The sequence below is a fragment of the Amblyomma mixtum genome, chromosome 3 (assembly GCF_055824585.1).
Source record: "Amblyomma mixtum isolate Tamu chromosome 3, ASM5582458v1, whole genome shotgun sequence".
Classification (NCBI taxonomy): Eukaryota; Metazoa; Arthropoda; class Arachnida; order Ixodida; family Ixodidae; genus Amblyomma; species Amblyomma mixtum.
The window spans coordinates 220,608,998-220,626,540 of NC_143014.1; the positions used below are offsets into that span (position 1 = coordinate 220,608,998).

General features: G+C 51.8%; 1 protein-coding gene across 21 annotated transcripts in view; it reads left to right on the forward strand.

Annotated features, from left to right (window-relative positions):
• CaMKII (Calcium/calmodulin-dependent protein kinase II) overlaps window positions 1-17,543 on the forward strand; it is a 166,680-nt gene that overhangs the window by 93,443 nt on the left and 55,694 nt on the right. For all 21 annotated transcript variants that reach the window (XM_089582793.1, XM_089582790.1, XM_089582792.1 and 18 more), the window contains exon 4: window positions 17,065-17,119. In XM_089582793.1, the coding sequence (XP_089438919.1) occupies window positions 17,065-17,119 (55 nt within the window). The remainder of the gene's footprint in view (window positions 1-17,064; window positions 17,120-17,543) is intronic.

Sequence of the window (17,543 nt, forward strand, 5' to 3'; positions counted from 1 at the left end):
GTTTCTTTGTGCGTGCGGGGAATGCCTTTGGCGTGTCGCGCATTCGTAGCGAGGACGCGTGCAGGTGACAGCTCATTGAACTTGCATAGAAGCGAATACCTTGCCAGCCTGCCTCGCCTCGTGTGTTGTAACGAGTTTTACCGAGCACAACCCGGAAACTCCTGTTAAGTGCTGAGCGAGCGCAATTCACTCAGGCGTGTTTGAAGTGTGGGGCGGCGTGATCGCGCTACACTTTCAAGAGGAAATTGCGGTGTCGCTTGGGGTTCTTATCGCGGCTGAATATTTAATACCGTGGTTACCGGTCGTCGTATACATTCTGCTACTAAACGCCCGCTTGTTGCGCAATCACGTCGCCGTATACTTTGGCAGCGCTTCAGTGCTCGACGCAGCCTCGGTGAACGTGGCCAGCCTGCGCAGATTCGAACGAGGGGCGGCGCGATCGTCAAGTGCATCGCCTGTGACGTCAGTGCGAAGCGATCGCAGCTAAGCCTACCGTGGTGCGTTTTGCCGAGTTAGAGAGACTGGCTGTGGCGTGGGGCTCTGCGGCTATGTGCCAGGAGTGTCTGCAGGCTGTTTATACACCTCAGTTACAGGGCGTGGCGTTGACTGAACGTAGCGGAGCTGTCGCATCGAAAGCTTTCAACTGTGCTCTTCACCTTGCCGCAAAAAAGTAAATAAAATAAAAAAAAATGTGTTGCGAAAGAACTGATGCCCTTTAGGCACTGCCTTAAAGTGATACTGAAGACAAATTGAAGTTGGCCTACATCGGTATAGGTTACCCCGTCCTAACGGCAGGTAAGTTATTTCACTGAACACCCACCTTTTATAAGCTAGAAAAGGTCATGAAAACGTCTTATGTACCCCTTTCGGCTCTTGTGTCCTCAGATAAAGACAGTACACTATTTTTTTTGAAGCCCTATACTCATGGAAGTCCTTAACAGCAAGACTGAAATCTCTTTAGCAGGGTCCCCGTACAGATATGGGGTCGACAATTTTTATGCCGCGGCGGTCGAATTTCGATGGAGGCGAAATTCTAGGCCCGTGTGCTTTGCGACGTCAGTTCACGTTAAAGAACCCCAGGTTGTCAAAATTTCTGGAGTCCTTCACTACGGCGTCCCTCATAGCCTGAGTCTCTTTGGGACGTTAAACCCCATAAACCATAATTTTTACTTTCGCGCTTTTTTGCCGTGGTTGAAAAAGACGACGAGGATGGCGTAGGACACCAAACCAAAATCGCCATGGATGCACTTGTTCTGACTTCATTTCCCAACTACGTTCCTGAGCGTGCCGAGAATGTTGTGCATCTTTTCGACTTTACTGGATGCTAACTTCGCAAAAGTGTCATCCTCCTGAGTTAGCAGCTAACATAGGGCACCATTTTTTACGTGTCCTCGTTGGAGGACGTCAGAACTTGGTGGATAGCGTCTCGTGCAAGTTAAGTTAGGATGTATTCGTACCAGTGTTCTAGCTTTTTATTCAATGCGCTTAAATTGCACCTCAGACCTTATCTATGTGTGACGTGGTTCGGGTGTTGATTTGCGGAAGTGGAGTTCAGAACATGCAGAATTAGTATATTTCGATGTAGAAAAACAAGAAGCGGATTGTACGGATTTTAAGATGTAAAAGTGTGAGAAGGAAGTGTCGGTGAGAGGCCTCGTGCGCTGCAGTTTCAGCCGTGCATCTGGCGCCATCTGGGAGACGCCGCGGCAAAAAGTGGTTGTTTCGATCCGACGCCGCCAATACCACCTACGCTGTGCTCCGATCACATCATGGGGTTTCTGCTGTCGGGAAGCAGGTATTGTTGCGAAAGCAACACTACGCGAGTCGCCGAGCCATTTTGCGGAGCTGAGGCAAGGCCATACTGCGCATGCCCAGGAGCAGTGACGTCACACGGCGCACAGCTGGTGCGCCGCCGCCGTCGCTGCGCGGGTGACTGAGAGGCGCCCTCGCCGCTCTCGCCAGTTGCGCATGCGCACTAGCGGCGCATAGCTAGCGTGCCGGGGCTGCCGCGCGCTCTCCATCGCCTCTTGCTCTCTCCTCGTTGTTTTCGCCTGCCAATTTTTTCACTGCTCTCTCCGCTGCCTGTCACTAGCGCACAACCGCTTATCGCGCGCGCCACTTGTTCTGGAGCAGTAGGCCTAAAGAGCAGAAGGCCGTCATGTTCTCCACTGCATCCGCGGAAAAGACCAAGCTTTTCTGGTAGGCGACCGGTCAAGGAGCTTGGTCGAGGCCGAGGAATCGGGGACAAGCAACAGCGACGGTGGAAGCTTGAGGGTTGTTGAACCTGGAAGCCCGAAGAAACGAAATGCATATTCGTGCTTGTAGAATGCAAGCAACTGCTCCAATGCTTTGCCTGCGCGCAAATTGTTGCCTCCATCTTCACTTATGCTAAATTTAACCGATACGTCATTTTGGTCGAATGAACACTTGTGCGCCGAAGGAGGTGGGTGAAAAACCACGCGCCAAGTTGCGACCACTGTGAAACCAGTACACTTCATCTCAACAGTTCCTTGCAGCATTGCCAAAGTAAAGTGAACCAAAGCTGGGATGAGTGCGCAGGCGACGTTCTGACGCTGCAGAATGAAGTGCCAGCATAAAATAGGCATTATGGGTATATGGGATTGCGTGCTTTAAAGTGCGCATGCGCCAAAACGCTTTAATATCGAGACGTAACGTACGCTGGCGTCACATACGTAATTTCCCCGAGTTTAGCGTGCGCGACTCTTGCGTACGTTCAAACGTCATTTCCAAAATGGCGGCCCCCTTTCAAAGCAGGTCTCCTCGCCTCGAACTGAATTCGAAGTTGCTACTGCCATTTTCGATGCGTTCACTGGCCGTGAGTGCTTACGTTTAGCATGCGTAAGCGTTCATTCGCTTGTGGTACGAAGGCAGCGTCGATTTAGGCTCTGTTCTAACCATATCTGTGTACGCCCTGAGCAGATGAGTCGCGGAGGAACGCGTTTAACGCGCTCTCCTGACTGGCTCTGGAGGTCTCTACCTTTCATAGCGCTGCAAGGAACTGGCATCCACGAAAGACGACATACCGCCGTTCTCAAGTGTCTTGCGTATGCACCCGTCATTTTTATATTTTCGGGGCTTCCTGACTGGTGAGAAAGCTGAATAGCCCAGTAAAGAAATTCCTGGGCTGTGCCAGAAAAAAATAAAATAAATAATGGCTGAAAGAGTTAAAATCGTGTTTACGGCATTTTCTTTTTTTGACTAGAGCTGTTTAAGAGGCCTTTCAGCAGCGCAGGTTCATCTCGTGAGAGGCGTAGCGTAAGAGACCGCAAAAGGCGCTTGATGTCGGCTTCCTTGTCATTACGCGTTGAACGGGTGCAAACTCTGGCGTCCTGTTTCGTTCTGTGGTTGCTTGGAAAGCAGGAAGGGGGAGGCTGCTTTCACGAGATCTTTCATCCTCCTTCCTGCGTGCCGCACATTCCCTCGCGATCTGAGAGCGCGTTCCGCGATTCCGACCACGGTCTCTGCTTAGTGCGGGCGAAGTAAAAAAAAAGCTGGGCGGAGAGCGCGGGAATTCGTGCGCGCGCCAGTCGACGCGGCCTCCTTTGTCTGTCTCGCTGCTGCGTCTTCGCTGACGCATGGCTGCCTGCTCGAGTTATTATGCCCGGAATGAATCTGCGCGCTCGGAAATGGCCCTAATGCGCTTTCCCCGCCTGCTCCCCGGGGCGGACAGCCTCTCCCCGCCGAGAGGGTGCGCTGTCCGCGGCGGCAGCTCGCGCGTGTTTGGCGTGCTGAGGACCCCGCCGCGCACTCGACTCTGCTGCCGGCCGGCGACGTTGTTTTCGCCGCCTCTCTGCGGCCTCCCGGTGCGCGCGTCCCCTGGGCGAAGAACTTGGGCCCGGCGTGCGTCGCGGGAGTTGGGAGCGGTGGGAGTTTGCTCCAGCCTGTAGCTGCCTTCCGGAAGGAGCCGCGCGTTATGCCTGAAATGCGGCCTGACAGACTCCGTCGTGTGGTGAACGTCGCGAAAGGTTCGCCGGTTAGAACTAAACTCCGTTCGTTGCGACGTCATCGGGCCCCATGTGCCCCCTCACTGTATCAGCCTTGTTTGTGCTTGCACGAGCGCAGTCTCCGAGGCTCGTTGCGGGCGTGGAAAACAAAGACCACTCGCTCACTCGCTCACTCACTCACTCACTCACTCACTCACACAAACACACACGCACGTACACTCACTCACACAAACACACACGCACGTACACTCACTCACACACGCACGCGCACACACGCACGCGCACTCACGCACACACGTACGCACGCGCACACACGCACTCACGCACGCACTCACACACGTACGCACGCGCACACACGCACTCACGCACGCACTCACACAGACACACTCACACATACACACTCACACACATACTCTCTCTCTCTCTCACACACACACATACACTCAGACTCTCTCTCTCACACACACACACACATACACTCACTCTCTCTCACACACACACATACACTCAGACTCTCTCTCACGCACGCACGCACACACTCTCTCTCTCACTCACACAAACACACACACACGTACACTCACTCACACACGCACGCGCGCACACGCACGCGCGCACTCACTCACACGCACACTCACACACACACACACACATTCTCTCTCTCTCTCACACACATACACTCACACTCTCTCTCTCACACACACACATACACTCACTCTCTCTCACACACATACACTCACACTCTCTCTCTCTCACGCACACACGCACGCGCGCACGCACACACTCTCTCTCTCACACACACGCACGCACACACGCGCGCGCACACGCACGGACAAGCACGCACACATGCGCGCTGCAGCTCCAGATATTAACTGGAGCAGATATTCACTCTTCTGTTGAAATGCACAGAGCTACTTCATGAAGTACACCCGGCCAAATCTAACTTGCTGGGGTGTTGCATCGCTAAATGCACCTTGTAAAAGGTTCTTTTCGGCTACACCGCTGGCATATTCTGTAATTTGACGCGTGAGATGGTATGGATTTCGTGGTTCCTTTTTGTTCATAAAATGCTTGAGTGGAGTACTTGCGTATTTAGATGAAAGTTATAAGCAATATTCATCGTCTGTCGCCACCAGAAAGAGCCGAAACAAGCGGAATACGCAGCAGTGGTTCTGGTGGCGCATTTTCGCTTACTCTGGGTAAACGACTTGTCCGCCATGAAAGGAGTGGTATAGTTTACCCAGAGGAGGAGGCCACCCTAGCCATATGGACCAGAACCATTGCTGCGTATTCCGCTTGTTTCGGCTCTTCGTAGTGGCAGACGATGAATATTTCTGATAACTTTGATCTAAACACGCAAGTACACTCAAACATTATATGAACAAAAGGGAACCACGAAATGCCATCTCACGCGTCTAATTACAGCTTGAATATGCCAGCGGCGTAGCCGAAGAGAACCTTTTACAAGGTGCATTTAGCGATGCAACACCCGAGCCAGCTAAAGATTTGGTTGGGTGTATCTCCGGCGAAGTAAATACGTATATTACGTGAGGAAGAGACCCGCCAATATGAACGGTCCGTTTGAACTCCTTTCTGGAAAAAGGAGTGCCAGAAGCGAGATGTAGATGTTTGATGCGCTGAGGCACGTTAACTTAATTACGTTTTCCGCGCAGTGTCATTGTAGCTTGTTGTTTCTTTGTCAAAGCGCTGTGAGTCCACGAAAGGGACGCACTGTGTTTCACGCCTCTGCAGCAGCAGCCTTAACGGCGTGCGCTTTGCATTTGAACTGTGTGCCGGTGAATGAGAAACGCGTGAATAAAAGCTGCAGAAGCGATGAAAATAGAATAGTAGCGAGTTCGAGTGATATAGCGTGGGTGATGATTACATGAAATTTTTGCCTCCGAAATAAAGCGTGCCGTTTAACGTCTTCGTGTGTAGCAACACGCCTGCAAGCCATACACGCTCAGAGTTCTTTTTTTTATAGCGCCTGCGAAACGTACAAACTGGTAAGTTTCGCAGGTGAGCCTGTGAGTAAAGGAAAGGCGCCATAACTATATCACACGGCGACCGCCTGCACCGAGCTGACTTCACTTATACCAGCTCTGCGATTGATGTTTATGTTACTACCATGCGAGGTGACTGGCCGTTGGTGTCGGTTCTCGCTAAGAAATGACTTCAGCCAGACTGGGGTGAAACAACCACTTGTAGCGTCTTTGGAGTGGTGTACGAGTTAACGTTATAACGCGAAGCGCAAAAAAGCCTGCAGACGGAAAATATATGCCGCCCGCCCCGTCGTGATGCGAGGATTTGTTACGTCTCTCTTGACGTCTCGAATTCAAGAGCAGTGGCGCGAAATAGTTTTTTTTTTCACCAGAAACAAACAAACAAACAAACAAACAAACAAACAAACAACCAAAAAGGCTGCGCCGAACTGTCGCAGAGGTAATAATTGGGGAGGTGCGTTGGACTGTTGAAAATCCCCTGCAGAGCGTTGCGTATAACGTTGTTCGTATAAGTGTACTGTTGTTTCGGTGTATAAGGTGCATCGCGTGCTCCTCTTTTCTTTGGTTCGCGCCCGTAGCATGCGTGCCGGTTTGTGATTCACTGTAACGTCATGCTGGGTGGGTGGGGTGCAGTACATAAAATATACGGCACCGGGTTTCGCTCACGTTGTTATTGTTCGAGATGCCGCCTGTGCTGCTTGCATTCGTTTCTCGGCCACTGCTCGCTTCCGCTCCATTCGGCTGCCAGGAGTTGATCGATTCTTGTGAAGAATAAAGGCGGGAAAGGGAGGGTGGGGGGAGGGAGAATAAAAGCGGCATCCAGTCCTCGTCGCCGTTTGTCGCCCCTCGGGTGGTGCGACGACGGCAGCCGCTGATGGCGTTGGCGTGCCGTTTTCGGGGCCCGACGATTCGTGCCGGACTACCCGCGGCGCATAGCAAGTGCGGTCTTCTCTCCGGGCCATTCGGGCCATCGCGCCGGGCGTCGCGCGGAATAGCGAACGAGGGGCGGCGGCCGGAACTCTGGGCCGCCCCTCTTCCTCCCTTCGGCCGCCTTTTTGCACCCCGGCCGTCCTCTCTGGGCGACGCTTTTGCGCTGTCTGTTTGTGTCCGCCTTCGTTTAACAAGATGGCAGCGCGCGAGGAACGCGAAAGCGCACTCGCACAAACAGAACGAAACAAAGCAAGAAAAATGCGCAAAAGCCCTCGTGGTGTAGAGGATTAGCTCCACTCTGTCTGCGCGCAGTTTTCTTTTGCACCCGTTAGCGCCAGTCTATTAGTCTAAGTGATTCCTGCCCATAACTGAGCGTCCGAGCGAGTTTTGAAAACCGTTTTCTCGCGCGTGCTGCGCACATGATCGTGGGAGGACAGCTGGGCGCAGAGGGTAACGGTGGCGATGGAGCTAGAGAAGAACGCTGTAATGAAAAAAAAAAACTAAGCGAGTGTGTGCACTGGCGGCCAACTACAGCGTGTGCGGCTGCTTGCTCAAGTTTTTTTTTTTTTGGAAACGCGCGAGCCGCTATGCGGCCGAATTTCCTCACAGCCTAAGCATTAAGAGACCGTAGTGTGTGCGTGCGTGCGTGCGTGCGTGCGTGTGTGTGTGTGTGTGTGTGTGTGTGTGTGTGTGTGTGTGTGTGTGTGTGTGTGCGTGCGTGCGTGCGTGCGGGAAGGGGGGGGGGTGCACTATGCTTTTGAATGTGCGGCTTGCGCAGTGCGTCCCTCTTGTCTGCAAGCTGAGCACGCCCAGGCCACAGTAGAGGACGCAGATATGCGTTATTTAATTTGCTCCCGTAGCGGGTGAACTGCCGCGAGCGAGCAGGCGCATACGTGGCCGAGGTTTGCGCTAAGGCGCAGAGATGACGACAGCAGAAGCCCGCGCGACCGGCCAGCGGCTATCGTGATTGGGGCACTGGCTGATGTGATATGACCGCCTAACACTATAGCCGGTCGGCCTGCCGGCCCCGAACCGATTTTTTTTTAGGGCAAATTAACAGCTCTGTCCTCTTCTGTTCTGCCTCATTTTTTTGTGCTTATTTTGCGATTTTTGTTGGCATTGTTCTTTGGACACTTTTTTTTTTGTTTTATGCACCGTTCCCCTCAGTAACACCTCTGGGCAAAAAGGCGTACTTAAAACTAAAGAGCGAACGAATGAACAAGGGAAGGAACGAGTAGCAGCTTTGCGAACGCGTTGCTACTGCGTTTCCCTTACAAAAAAAGTTTTGAATAGTCTGTAGAGTGTCTATAGACAAATCCTAGAGAACTGTCCATAGGCAATAGAAATGCCATAGACAGTCTATAGACAATCTATAGATTTATGGCCATACACTTTTAGTTTTTATCTATAGACTATGAATAGACAAAAATAAATATCTGTAGGAAGTCAATAGAGTCAATAAGAAGTCTATAGACTGTCTATAGACCATTTTTATAAGTGTTGGGAAGCTCCAGGAGGCGAGGCGCGGCTCGCACAACGCGCGCGGTCGTCGGACCGAGTGCGCCCGTGTGCTGCGTTTTTTTTTTTTTTCTCTCTCATCGTTTTCGATAAAACGTTCCCGGACATCCGGCCTCCACCTCTCGTACATGGCTGACAGTTTATTTCGAGTGACGCGACACAGAAAAGCAATCCTGAGGCGACAGAAGAGGCCGGTGTCGATGGCAAGCCATCGAGAGTGGCTGTAATGGGCCGAGAAGAGCGTTTCCGGAGCCCATCGTATACGTGCTTCGGCCGTAGCAGGGCTTTGTTTGTGCTTTGTAATAAGAAAGGGGACAACGACCGGGAACCCTTCGTACGTGTCTGAACCGCAAGGAGGACCCCCCCGTCACCCGCTCTGAGCGTATACCCTTCGGCTATCTTTGCCTGAGCGCGCTCCGCGGACGATTGTAGTCTGGCGTGATCCACTAATGACCACGCGCTGCTTTGAAACCGGGTTTTAAGGTTTTCATTTTTTTTTTTTCATTTTGCGTGCCTATAGCTTCTCCGCAGGTTGGAAACGGAACACCGCCTAGTGCAGATGAACTGCTTGTGTGTTAGCGGTTGTTGCTTGGAAAGATGCAAGCGTGGATGTACGGCGTGCGCGAAACGGTGTAATAGTTAGTCGTTTGAGCAGTGCCGCGCTCCTTTCTCGTCGCGTTACATTAGACGCCAAAGGGATTTCATTTAATCACGCCTTAGCAAAAGGATGAACGGAACGCCGTGTACTTTGCGTGCGAGGGCATAGCGAACACGATGGACGTGTCCTATAGCTCTGGGGAACCTCATAGAACATGCGAGTCCTGGGAGGCTCTGCTTCTCATATAGGCAGAAAAGGGAGAACGTGAAGTCATCCGTCTCGCCCTGGCCGCAGCTGAGATCCAGGAGGTCCCGGTCGACGACTGACGGGGAGGCCATGGCTGGGACCGCGAGCTGCGCCTCGGAACCCCGTCAGCCTTTTGGGGGGTGCTAATAAATGTTATCCCCCTCTCTCTCTTTGTGGTGCATTGGCATTTGATGGAGCGCTCTCTAGAACTTGAACTTGAGCCTGCATTGTATGCGCCTGAGTATTTGTACGCAGTTTTACCGCTCCGAAAGATTCAGAAGTGCTGCTCGTAACTGGCTCATTTTATTTCTGGCGTGATCACATTTTTCTTGATAAATGTACATGTTTTCTTCCTTTCTGCTATGCAGGTACCCCTAGTGACTGCACTATTATAGTTAAACCGTTCGGTGCATTAGAGGGTTAATACAGTACGTGTTGCAACGCCTGCTGTCGTAAGCAGCTCTCTGTCCGCGTCCGGTGTGGACCAGAACGCCGGGAGGCATCTTGATCCTCTTCGAGCGGTGGTTCGATTCAGCGTCGACGAGGATTCCGGGAGTGCAGGTGCATGCTTTGACGTGCGGACGCCTATCCTCTCCGGCACCGTCTTGTCCGACGGATTAGCGGTGAAGGCGCGAAAGGCAGTTGTGCCCCGGATGGACATGGCTTGGCTGCAGTTCACTGACGGCTCTTAGTCGCCTTCTGTTGTTCTGCACCTACTTCCTGCGAAGGAAGAAAAAAGGGTGGTCTGCGGCTTGATGGCGCGTGGTTGCAGCACCGAGACCGTTCGCCGATCAGGGCCGGAATACAATTGCGGTTGTACTGCACTTCTGTTCCATGGTTCTTATTTTCCCCCTTCGTCTTTCCTTCGAGCGAGGCCACGCTCCCGCTGTCTCGCCGGGATCTTCCACTCGACGCGGCGGACGATGGGGATGCGGAGAAAATAAATCTGTTGCATTATTTCCGTCCTGGTGCTTTTTCGCCATGCACGCAGGGTGCTTCATGGTTTGCGCACTTTAGAATGTTGCCGGGTCTCGCACCTTTTTGATCTGGGAAGTTTGAGAACTTTGGACATTCCGAAGGTCGGTTATGGCAAGCCTGTTGGTTGTCCTCCCCGAGGCGCGCCATTTGACGAATTCGTATAATAGTAATAATAATAAAAAAAAAGCTCCCACTCGCAGCGTCGTCGTCCCACGAAATGCGCCGCTCGGCCAGAGAGCCGCTATACTTGACAAAGAACACACTTCAGCGGAAAGCTCCGCATTAATTTCTAGGCTTTTGCGAATATTCGAAATTCTCAAATAGCGAATGGGATATATTTCTACTCGACTCGCTGAATGAATCAAATAGTGCATGTTCAAAATTATTCGGAACGAATCGAGTCCGTTGTCAAGTTTTCGAATAGGTTTCGAATAATCGGTACGAAGTTACAGTAGGGCACGCTGTAGTTTTTTTTTTCCTTTTACGAGGACTGTTTCAAGGCCCCCTCCGACGCCGCACAGCACGCTGCCGCGACCGATGATCTCTGCGGGAGTGCGGTTTCAGCACCGCGCCGCGGTCCATTAATGCGTGTGGCGGCGTTCATAATTCTCACACTCATGACCTTTAAGGTTTGGCGACGCGACAAGGTTCAAAGATGTCACCAACACAATACAGAGCAAACAGCCCCTGGTGCGGCGACACACCCACACTATACCACATCACATGGGAGTGCGAACTAAATAAAGCATTCCACCAACACGAATTCCCGAGTGCGGAGCAATGGGAGAGCCGGCTCACCAGCAGCGAGCTCGCGGCCCAAAGGGCCTTAGTGCGGCACGCTACTGATGCAGCGCGACTCAGTGGAGCCCTGGACTAGGGGCCCAACCTTGCTGAAGAGAAGCCTCAAGTCGCCGGCGCCACGAAAGACGACGGAGGCTTCGAATCCGCGAATCTCTTAAAAGATCTCAATAAAAGTTTTCTACTACTACTACTACTACTACTCAGCGATGCTTAGCAGACCCTGCATTCACGCCCGAGTTCGGAGGTCATGGCTCAAACACTCGTCGCTAAATCTAGCGCTCGCTGTCGTCATCTGTAGCAAAGACAAGTTTTCCATGCGTATGACATGACTGTCAAAGGGTTAGTAACTGTGTTCGTGTTCCGCGTCCCTAGCAGAGATCAGCGTTGCGTGTTTCGACAGCTTCGAACTCTGGCTGAGCGAATGCTCCATTTTGGGCTAGGCTAGCATTCTGCGCGTTGTTCTTGTTCAAACAGCACAGTGTAGGCATCATCCGAAAGCTTAATGTAAACTCTGTCAATTTATGCACTGTACTATAGTGTAGCTGCGTTATCAACTGCATAAGAGGTGGTATTGCAGGTGACGAATTCGGTGGTTTCGTTGTAAGGACCTACTCAGATAACTTTTCTGAAGAAACTACTTATAACAGTTTCGTTCGGCCTGCATATAGAATAGATGTTTATCTAGTATCAATTGGTCTCATAATTTGCGTTCGTTGAATTGTATCCAATCGGCGGCCTTTTAAATCGATGAAAATTGGGCTATTTTGGGCACGAATATCTGCTATGTATCGGGGTGCACAGCAGCAATACTTTTACCACTTGGGGGCGGAAAGTATACTGGTGCAAAGTGCAATGTTTAATCAACTTACCTTCATTAGTTCGTTTTTAATTGACTTTCAGTTTGAAGAATTCCGATCGAGAGGCAGTATTACGGAAATGTTCAAAATTGGGAAGGCAATTAAAAACGAACTAATGAAGGTAAGTTGGTTAAACTCAGTATATATGGCACCAGTATACTGTCCGCCCCAAGTGACAAAAATGTTGCTGCTGTGCACCCCGATACAGAGCAGATATTCGTGCCCAGCAAAGCTAGCTTATTCGTATTCGATTCGGTTTCGAAAAGGTGCTATTAGCACACCCCGAATTTCCGCTGCTTGGGAGTTCTTTTAACGTGCGCCCAGGAGGCGGGTATAGGTCTCGGCTGACCGCGGCTGCTATCGTGCCCGTGCTGTAGGCCGCTGGCTGGGCACGGCCATTGTGCGGACCTGCGAGCCTCCGGCAGCGTCTCGTTTTGCGTGGTCACGCGAGCGCGCACTGCTGTGCCGGAGAAGCGAGGTCCCCTTCGCCCCCGTCTGTTTGGCCGCCGCACTGCGACAGCGTGCTGCTGCGAGCCCAGGTGGCGCCGAAGAGTTGGTTGGGAGACAGAGAGGGGGCGCGGTGATCGCGGCCATTACCGCGCTGGCGGCCGTCGCGTGCCCAACAAAGTTTGGGCCTCGCGGCGTCGCTCCCCCTTTCCCCCTTCGCGCTGGCGTCTGCGCCTCGGCCGCGCTGTCGCGTTCTTTACATGTCATTACCCCACTGTGATTAATTGCGAGCCTTTCGCGCTCGCCGGCCGGCGGGTTTCGTTTCGGAACGCATTGCCTGTGACGGGCTTTCTTTGGTTGCTGCGGCGGGCCTCGTTCCCTGCCTGCCTGCCTGCCTGCCTGCCTGCCTGCGCACGCGTCGCGCCAGCGCTGGAAACCGAGCCGTTCTCCGGGAGCCGAGCAGTTTACTACCAAGTAACCTGAAGGGCTTAATCGCGTGTCGAGATACGCCATTTGGTTCTTTTTTTCTCTTTTCCCCCCACTGATCACAGCACAGGAGAGTGGCGCCACTTTCGGTTTGGGATGTGTACAGGCGCGCAGTCCTTGTTTCTGGCTTGCGCTCGCGCCTTTTTGTCATTTTTTGATCTCTGCGTCCTTTCTGTGGTGGCACGTTGTTGTGCCGCCTATATACAGTCTTCGGGGTCGAAGGTGTACTTTCAGGAACTCCAGGGCGCGGTTTCCGTGTCGAGCAAAGCTCGCGTTTCCATGGAACAGTGGTTCTCCGCGGAGAGACAGTCGCTCACCGCGATTACTATTTTCGTTAATGCAGTTCCGCGGAGGGAACGCGTACTTCAGTCTTCGCCAGCGGGAGTGGTAGCGTTTTTCTTTCTTTCTTTCTTTCTTTCTTTCTTTCTTTCTTTCTTTCTTTCTTTCTTTCTTTCTTCTCCTCCTCCTCCTTCTTCTTCTTCTTTCTTTCTTTCTTTCTTTCTTCCTCTTTCTTTCTTCTCCTTCTTTCTTCTTCTTTTTTCCTTTCTTTCTTTGCGCTGCTGTCTGCTGATGGGCAGTACTCCTCCTCGTGGCTCTGATGCAACGTCTGACGCAAGCAGAGGCGCAGGCGGTGGCGCAGACGTGGCTGTTGTGAGTTTTGAAGTACGCCATGCACGACCTTGGCCGGGCCGGGTCAGTGTGTGACCGTGACCATCACCTTGGTAATCGCCGCAGAAAAGTCAAATGTTCGCGTATGGGCATAGCCGACGCTACGTTTAAATTTACATCTTTCGTACACTTTGGAGATACTGGTCGGTAGATGCGAGCTTATGCGAAGCGCAGTGTTCGTAAACGTTTTTCTCTCGCTCGTTCACGGCTTTGAGGCTGGAGGGAAACGCTGACTCCGTAGCCCGTGCGATTGAGACAGAAACGTGCTTACACGTGCGAAAGCGGCCGCTCAGTAACAAATACCGGCCCAGGTTCGGCTCCGGTGTTTGCCCCCCCCCCCCCCCCCCCCCCCCCCTGCATGCGTGCCTCGTTGCACTTCTCGCTTCCCCGGCGCTTCGTTCAGCAACTTTTTGCAACGTTCGCGTCACTTGGCTCTTTTTCGCTAGCGCTCTAGCGAGGAGTTGAAACCGTGAGTGCTTACGCAAGTGCGCCTTCTCAGAACTCATTAGCGGAGGCTGGCAGAACACGAGGCTGTTTTCCTTTTCGTCGCATCGGGACGGCGCCGACGAGCAGCGAGGTGGGCTCGCGCGGCCGCTCCGGAGAGAGAGTGGCGTCGAAAGAAAGCTGCGCCGCCGGAGAGATGATGGGAGGGGGGGGGACAAGGCGTCGGAGTCGAGCGCGATTGTGTCCAACCCGGGGGCGCGCAAATATTTGCGCGGCCTTTCGGGGCGGCCGCTCCTCTTTCCGGGCGAGAGCGTCGGCACAGAGGGCGGCCGTCCGGAAACGGGGAGCGGCGCCCGAAGACGGCTTTCTCCCTCCGCGAACCGGCGCCGAGTGGTAATTCAATCTCGGCGCCTTTGAATGCGTGCCCTGTGTGTCCGGCCTCGTTCGCTCTTCGAGCGGCCGGCGTAGCAGAGAGGAGCGCGCGGTCGCCGCGACGTCTTCTGTCGGCTGCCGTTCCGCGCCGCCCAGGAGCGAAGACCTCCCGATTCCAAGGCGCATTCTCGGTCGGCGTACGTGTCTCTTCCCGCGGCATTTAATGCGGCTTTTTCTTTCTTTCTTTTTTTTTCCCCACTGCGCTTCCTCCGAAATAGGTGCCTACCGTCCTTGTCTCGGAGAGGCGCCGCTATTTTTAGCCCTCGGCCCCGCGTGGTGGCATTCGATGCCCCGGTCTCCTTCGTTCGTCCGCCGCGGGGACGACGAACGCGTTTCGGACGACGATTCTTCCGGGCCCACTTTTTCACGGAGCCGTCATCGGTGGCGGTGGTGATCGCGCTTTAATTCACCCGCTTGCCCGTGAACGCAGCGGCCAGTCGGCCCCGGGCAGAAGCCTGCGTCTCTTCCTCCGCCTCGTGCCTCACCCAAGTGGGGGGAGGGGGGGGCGTGTTTTCGCGAATGTCGTCGTTCGGGGGAGTGGGGCGGTGAGAGGGAGGCGACATTTCGTTTCGCCACGAATGTCTCCGCATCCTCGTCCGCGCTCTTTCCCGCCTCGCGTGCGCACCGCTCCTCTCTGCACCCGAACGCGGTCGGCGGCAGCAGCTGCGGTCGACAGGTGCGCCGAGCAGGCCCGGATCTGTGGAAGGGGAGCTCCAGGGAGCTGCTCCGTTTGGAGACCCATTTCAACAGCGAAAGCAGCGAGCGAGCGAAACAAGTAGACGGCCTTTGAGAGTGTGAGGGGGAGAAAACTGGCGTTTTCGTGTTTGTTTTTACTCGTGCCACTTTGTCAGTTTTTTATTGGCTCTTGATGCGAAAGCGGCTGCACGGAAGGGGGTAGTCTAGTAGTTCTTCCCTTTGCTTTCATGAAATAAGCTTTACCCTGTGCTCCTTACAGATCGCTGCGTGAGTGCTTCGTCTCTTTAGCGGATAAAAGTTTTGTATCCAATGGCCTTCTTCGCTGCAGCGCCTGCCGCTCCAGCTCCACTCGAGTGCAGCGTTGCATTATCGAGTAAACAAACTCCGCAATAGTGTCGAGTTCGCTGCTTTTCAGCAAACATCGCTCCGTTATGCCGAGATCGATCCATTTGCGGCTGTTATACGGAATAGCCGGTCTTCCGTGTAAGCCCTTTCAGTGCGCAGCCCTTATCCACGTTTCTGTGGTGGTACTTGAAACATCCACCGAAGGTGACCGGCGCATGCAGCGAAATCATGGCAGCAGTGAACTTTTCGCGCCCCGGCCGCCGACTGTCGCGTTTTTCTTGTGGCGCTGCTTCCTGTAAAGCGTGCTTTGCCTGCTAGGCGTCTCTGCCTTGCGAAAAAACAAGCCTGGAGGGGCGGTGCGCGTCCTAGTGCGCAGTATTGAAAGGAAAGTTTTCGTTCCTGTGGAGCAGATCTTAGTTGTAAAGCTTACACTTCTTTTATAACCAGCTTTTGTATGTGCTGTGATCTTTTTTTTTGTATTAAGTTACAACTGTCCATATTGTGATAGTAGACGCTGCTTTGTGTGGCACTTGGTGAAATCTCTGTTCATATACAAGATCGTCGTAGTGCAGCCTGTTTTGCCTTTCGTAAGCTATTAAATGCAGTGAAAAGTGTCGCAGATGCTTTTTTACTCATGTTAATGTACCTGATATGAACAGCAGTGGAATTCCATGCTGAAATATCCCCCCCCCCCCCCCCCCTCCTCCTCTATATTCTTTCTTGTTTTTGTGCGAACACTGTAGTTAGTTGCATTTACATAGCTAAAGCAGTAATTTATCATGTTCGCACATTTGTAAATTGCATCCTTCATATCTTAGGCCACATATGCATCTGTGTTTCGCATACCTTCTGAGATGCAAAGAAACTACAATGACAGTCAAGTGTTCTGGAAGCTAAAGTATTAAGTGTTGCTTTTTCTCACCTTACTTACCTTATTTTTAGTTTCACAGATGCATGTACTGCTGTGTTCCTTGCTAATAATGTTGTTCAAATATTTAGGCATGCCTTGATTAGAGTTAACAAGGCTTTCTCTCTATAGGCAAAAAGGGACACTTGAATGCATTGCTTTAGGTTGAAGGCAAGATATTGAATGCATTTTTGACCTGGCAGGGTTTCTTGGTATTTGTGGAGCTGCCCAGAGGGCATTACAATGGTATTTGAAGGAAGGAAAAGGGAAATTTCATTTATTGACAAGCATGCAGGATGGTTCCAGTGGCTGCCTTATGCTTGCTAAGTATAAAACGTTGTAAACTAGTTTGATGTGTCGTAAACAAGCATTGTGTTGGAACATGCTAGAATAAACAGAACATGTTAGCATTGGAACACAAAGCTCTCTTCATGATTAATTTGTAAATAGGCAAATATTTGTTTAATGGATTACATTGTGATCCGTTACTGAATGCACAAGATTTTCTTGCTATCGAGATTTTTGTATGCCATCTGCTGTAGTGCTTCTTGGCAGAATTTTTGTGCTGTTTCAGTCCATTCAGTTCCTCGATAACTTTTGACACATGTGGCAAATTTGCTAATAATTATGTATTATATGTGTTTCACTCTAGTGTGTTATTTTATAGCTAGTGAAGGCACTTGTATCATAAAGGTTTAGTGCTGTATTTTGTTATCGAATGCATCCTTTTTCTTCTCTTTTCCAGTGCGGCTTCATGACAGTATACAAGAGGAAGGATACCACTATTTAATTTTTGACCTGTGAGTTCAGTCTTTGTTTGTCATTCCTGGTACTTCATAGGGCACTTGTCATTTTGATAGTCTCAACACCGGGTGAGATGTTCCTTGTATAACTGTTGCTGCAAACTCTACAGCATGTAGAACTGTGACATGCTGTGCTGTGATGAGGTTGGCGTTGTAATGTTTCTTGAACAGGTGATAGAAGCAGTAGTGCAGAGGTAAAATATAAAATGAAAGTATGGTTATTTTGCTTTCAGTGTTGCATTAGTTTGTCGGGTTTAATCTGTATGCTTGTCAGCCACTGTCTTGGCGTGTGTCTGGAGCTCTTTACTAATCTATTTGATGAAGGTTAAGCATGCTTCTGTGCTTGCACGCACTCAAGTTTGGAGTGGTGTGCACACACAACTTGTTTATAAAAACTGCAACTTTCACTGACCAAATACAT